Source organism: Propithecus coquereli, unplaced genomic scaffold, assembly GCF_000956105.1.
Source record: "Propithecus coquereli isolate 6110/MARCELLA unplaced genomic scaffold, Pcoq_1.0 Scaffold30, whole genome shotgun sequence".
Taxonomy (NCBI): Eukaryota; Metazoa; Chordata; class Mammalia; order Primates; family Indriidae; genus Propithecus; species Propithecus coquereli.
The window spans coordinates 4,250,481-4,256,381 of NW_012148619.1; the positions used below are offsets into that span (position 1 = coordinate 4,250,481).

The following is a 5,901-nucleotide window of genomic DNA, read 5'->3' on the forward strand; positions in this document are numbered from 1 at the left end:
TTAGTGAGACGGGAGAGACATAGACTTTTTAAATACCCTAAATCCTTTTGCTGGCCCAGGATATGGTGGTGGCGGTGAAACGTTGTGTTTTCTGGTCAGTGCCACTGCTTGTTCATAAGAAGGTAATCCTGTGTCTTCCACAGAAGGTGACGATGGAGACAAGACAGCTTCTTCAGGTCTTCTAAAAATGATGGAGGGAGTGTGCCTACCCCTTCTTACGTAGACGGCTGAAGAGCTAAACAGAGAGACAACATTCAGGTCTAGGAAAGGCAGCCTTTTTCAGATAAGATGGCAGTATTTCAAAATCCAGCTGACTATTTTGATAAACGCTGAACACAATTTATGAATACAACAACAGTTTTATTTTATCCACACTCTGAAAGAGTCTAGGTATAGGGGAAAGACCAAGAGTTTTGGAGTCAGACATGAGTTTGAAACCTGCTCCTGTCACTTCATAGTTATATGACCAAAGGCAAGTTACCTAACTCCGTTGCCTCCTCTCTAAAATGGGGTTAACGATAACTACTTCAACAGAGTTGTTTTGTGCAGATTGAGTAAGATGTTGTATGGAAAGCTTCTAGCAGTGTCTGGCATGCTACAACAAGGACTCAAAACATACGAATTCTCTTTTCTCCCACTCCTGAATTAGAACTTTCTCAAAGTATGATGCGAAACCAAATCTTGGCCTTGTTGAAAGGTGGCACAACTCCAAGCCAAGGAAACAGATGCCACAGAGATAATCACAACAGTGGATGCCTGTCCTTCTCCCATGTTCCCTTCGGTAGTCCTGCTGCCTGGTCAAGCCTTCCCGAACAGTACTTCCTTCATGTCACTCTTCTCCTCAAAAGTCTAACTGCAGCCTACTTTCCACTGAATCAAATTCTAACTCCTGTGCCTTCTTTTCAAAGCCTCCCTTATCCTGGCCTCGCCTTATTTTTTTAGAGCTCTCTGCTCTTGCCAAGGCGGCTTCTTTACACTCCCCTGGATGTGTAGTGAATTCTCAGGCTTTTCTCTGTGCTTTCACTGGTATTGTTCCCTTTCTTGAAATATTGTCTCTCCTCCCCATCCCCCACTGATCTAAACCCAACAATTTTTTTAAAAATATGGCTTAGTTCAAGTCCCACCATTTTCACAAAACCTTGTCAGCCAATGAAAGTTGAAATGCAACACACGTCTGGTGTTTTAAACCTATGGTTTTCCCTTCTCGCTTGTGAATTACAAATTATAATTTAAACATTAGTAAATAGAACTGTTTAGACTGTGAAGTTGGCTGTCTATAAAGAATCTATACACAAATTAACCTCCTATAGTTATGGCTAATGAGATCATTAAAATTCATAGGTAATCCCCAACCTCTAATCAATATTTACAATATTCTCCCCATCAAAAAACAGTTGAACAGACCCAAAATACTGCAAACTTTTCCAAACTAAATCAGCCAATTTTTCCCTTAGAACACTTTTTTCTTTTGGAGGTAATAATGAGATTTGAAATTAGAAGGAAGGAGAGCGAAAAATTGCAGAGAGAGAAGAAAAGCAAAAGGTCCGTGTAAGTCTGGGAACTGGATAATCAGCCTGTCAATCGTTGAGAGGTGACTGAGAGGATCACAAGTTTACTTAGAGGGCTCAACACAATTCCTCCTCTGTCAGAAATCTGGAATGTGTTCATGGTAGGCAGTCACTTGCCACAGTCAATAGCTTGTGACGAAAAGTTCTGTTTGTTTGCTTAGAGGGAACGGTAGAGACAGATATTTTATTTGAACAAATACATTTTTCCATGTTGACTTTCAAAATTTAATATATAGAAATGATGTAATAATTATATCAGCTATTAAATATCCACAGTGTCTGCTTATACATCACACACCCCACGTGATTGAAATCAGAATGCACGTACTAGTAACATCTCGAACTGGCAATATCATATTATGCCTGTTTTCCTCCACAAAGTATAGGAATGAAGAAATGAAAATATCTTGTTTTCCATTTCTTGGCATATTTTTACAGAGGAATGAGGCAAGCTTTTCTGACAATGACCTTATTTTTTATTCTTTTCTTTCTCAAATATTCCCTCCCCTCCTCTCACTTTCAGGCTTACAAAATATAAAAAGAGAACAAATAACTCTGCTTAAAGAATTTCTTGAGATAATAAATGAAAGGTATTTTAGTAAGTATTAAAAGTTAATGCCAACCTAAGAGAATGTCTAGTAAACTTAGTTTGAAATTTCCCCTAAAAGTCAAAGAGTTGCTGTGAGGATCAGAGTGAGACTACAGATGTAAAAAATGATCTGTGAACTACACAGCATTACACTGTACTAACGTTGAGTATAACTAATTTTACTTTTAAAATAAGAGATATCGTGAGGTTTTAAATTTTATAATAACACGCAAGAAGACATGCCACAACCATGGCACCAATTTATGCTCTCTTTTTTTTTTTTAAAGACAAGGTCTCACTCTGTCACCCAGACTGGGCTCCCAAGTAGTTGGGACTATAGGCATGCATTGCCATGACTGGCTAATTTTTTTATTTTTTATAGAGATGGGGTCTCATTATGTTGTCCAGGCTGGCCTCAAACTCCTGGCCTCAAGTGATCCTCCTGCCTTGGCCTCTCAAAGTGCTGGGATTACAGGCATGAGCCATTGTGCCCAGCCCCTTCCTGTGTGTTTGAACTCTGCTTTTGTCATGCAGGGAAGAAGGTAGGAATGTTTCACGGACAAGAAGGCATAAGGTGAGAAGACACAGTGGTACAGAAAAGTAGAAAAGCAGAGAAGAAGAGGGAAGAAAATGTCAAGCACAAGGGCACTGAATAATAGCTGGGCTATCACAGACCTTGAGAGAAATTATTAAATATGAGGACATACATTATCTTTTCCAGAAAAACATTGTGAATTGGGTGGAAAAGAAAGAAGGATAAAAAGCAAGAAGAGGCCGGGTGCGGTGGCTCACGCCTGTAATCCCAGCACTTTGGGAGGCCGAGGCGGGCGGATCGTTTGAGCTCAGGAGTTCGAGACCAGCCTGAGCAAGAGGGAGACCCCGTCTCTACTAAAAATAGAAAGAAATTGGCTGGAGAACTAAAAATATACAGAAAAAATTAGCCGGCCATGGTGGCGCATGCCTGTAGTCCCAGCTACTCGGGAGGCTGAGGCAGGAGGATCGCTTGAGCCCAGGAGTTTGAGGTTGCTGTGAGCTAGGCTGACGTCACGGCACTCTAGCCTGGGCAACAGAGTGAGGCTCTGTCTCAAAAAAAAAAAACGCAAGAAGACTCTCCAAAGACAAATTTTGCCTATTTCTTTATTAACCTTGTGGAGTCCCCCCTCTTGTGGAGAAAGCCATATTGAATAAAGTCTTAGTGAAAAGTCCTAGAAAATGGAAAGGCCTTGCTCATTTCCTCTCTGAAATATGGGAAATTAATAGAGGTCTGTCAGCATAAAGATAGTGGCTTAAGAAAAATTAAACAAATTCTTCCTTACTTTCTCTCACTTCTCACATTTTGATAGGATTTACAAACTTCTCAGTCCACGCCCATTGGTCACATACTGCCTCAGGGAGCTTTCCAAGCATTCCGTTGTGGGGCTAGAATTACAGCTGATGTTCCCTCTTCCTCTGCCCTCTTTGTGGGCACCTCCTCTCCTTTCTGCACCCTGACTGTGGGTGTCCTTTGAGGCTCTGCCCTTTCCCTCTGTGCTTTCATTACACTTAGAGAACTTGCCTACTCTCATGTCTTCAAGTCTATCCGCCACTAGGTGAATCCTAATTCCACATCTGTTGTCTTAAACTCTTGCCCTTTCTTTTCTCTTTTCCAGTTAAAAAAAAATTTTTGTTACCAAAAAATATAGATAAAACATAAGGCTCACCATTTTAACCATTTTTAAATGTACAATTTGGTGGTATTATTTACACTGACAGTGTTGTGCGACCGTCTCCACTATTTCTATAATCCTTTCATCACCCCAAACAGAAACTCTACATATGAAGCAATAACTCTCCATTCCCCCTGCTATGGTGTGAATGTTTTTGTCCCCTCCCAAACTCATACTGAAACTTAATCTTCAATGCAACAGTGTTGGGAAGGTGGGGCCTTCTAGGAGGTGTTTAGGTCATGAAGGCCTGGCCCGCATGAACGGATTAATGCCACCGTAACAAAGTCTTGCAGGGAGGGTTCCCTCTCTCTCTTTTGCTCTTCTTCCGTGTAAGAAATAACTTTTCTCCCTTCTGGAGAATGCAGCATTCAAATCGTCATCTTGGAGGTGGAGACCAGGCCCTCATCAGACACCAAACATGCTGGCACCTTGATCTTGGACTTCCCAGCCTCCAGAACTGTGAGAAATAAATTTCTGTTCTTTATAAATTACCCAGTCTCAGGTATTCTGCTATAGCAGCACAAATACATTGGGACACCTCCTTCCTCCCAGGTCAAGGTAACCTCTAATCTACTTTCTGTCCCTATGGATTTGCCTATTCTAGATATTTCACCTAAGTAGAATCATACAATAGTTGTCCTTTTGTATCTAGCTTCTTTTATATGGTATAAAGTTTTCAAGGTTCATCCATGTTGTAGCATGCATCAGAACTTCATTTCTTTTTATGGTTGGATAATATTCCATTGTATGAATATATCATATTCATGCAACGTATATGTATGTATATGTATATCTTCTTTGAAGAAGTGTTAATTTGAGTCCTTTATCGTTTTAAAAATTGGGTTATTTGTCCTTTTGTTGTATTATCCTTTCTTAAGCTATCTTTAAACTATATGCTACTTTGTTCTGTCAAATCCAAATTTTATTTTCTTCCTCCCAGTTCCATATATATAATATCTTCAGCACAGAAGTGTAGATTCAAGTCACATTCTTCCAACATCCCCTAGTTCTTTCTAATCAGGCATCAAGTCCTACAGCTTCTTTTTCCTTGAAGACAAATCCAGATTTGACCTCACACCTGAATTACCACGCTAGCATCCTTACTTGTTTTCCTCTGTCCTCCAGTTTCTCCCTGCTCTAGGACAAATTAATTAAGAAACCAGAGTGTGAGATCCATGGGGGCAGGCACTATGTCTGTTTTACTCACCACTGTGTTCCTAAGACCTAGCATATTACCATACTCTCAAAAACCTTTCCCAAGGACCATTTTTCCTTTTAATCTTCTGCATAGTGGTCCACTCCTCTTTGTCTGGCAACTCAGATGTAAACTCCTTGTGGCTGCCATTCCAATTATCCAACAATTTCCCCAGTCACTCGCTACTCTTTATCAGAGCTCTTCAATCTGTGGTCAAGATTATTTTGCTTATCATCTCCTACATGAGCCTTGGTAGTAGCCATCTTTGCTGCCGTGGTTCTATCTCCTTGAACAACCTTCTCCAGTAATTTGCTCCGGAACTCATGTCCTCCAAAGTGACTAGTTGTATCCCACACTGATCACATGCCTGCTTGACATTCCTAGCCACTTACGAGGAGAGCGAATGTTCTACATTTTACATGTTTATATTCGAGTTGCTTTTTTTGTTATCTAGCGGCCTCAATCAAATGGTCATCACTCCATGTCTTCTCCTTCATGTGCCATAATACTTTCTACGAAATACAGACAGTACTAAAAGAGAGGGTGGTGTGGAAATGGTGAACAGTGTATGGTTAGCAAAAACAGGTGATGTGAAAGGCAGTTATAAATGAGGCTAAAGGAGATTTCAGAAGCCAAAGAAAAAAATTTTTTTTTTTTTTTGAGACAGTGTCTCACTCTCTTGCCTGGGGCGAGTGCCTTAGCGTCAGGCTAGCTCACAGCAAGCTCAAACTCCTGGGCTTAAGCAATCCTACTGTCTCTGCCTCCCGAGTAGCTGGGACTACAGGCACGCGCCACCATACCCGGCTAATTTTTTTCTATATATATTTTTAGCTGTCCAATTAA

General features: G+C 40.6%; 1 protein-coding gene across 1 annotated transcript in view; it reads right to left on the bottom strand.

Annotated features, from left to right (window-relative positions):
- PRRG4 (proline rich Gla (G-carboxyglutamic acid) 4 (transmembrane)) overlaps positions 1-5,901 on the bottom strand; it is a 28,723-nt gene continuing 22,822 nt past the window's right edge. Inside the window, exon 4 of the mRNA XM_012649547.1 lies at positions 1-235. Coding sequence (XP_012505001.1) covers positions 1-235 — 235 coding nt within the window. The remainder of the gene's footprint in view (positions 236-5,901) is intronic.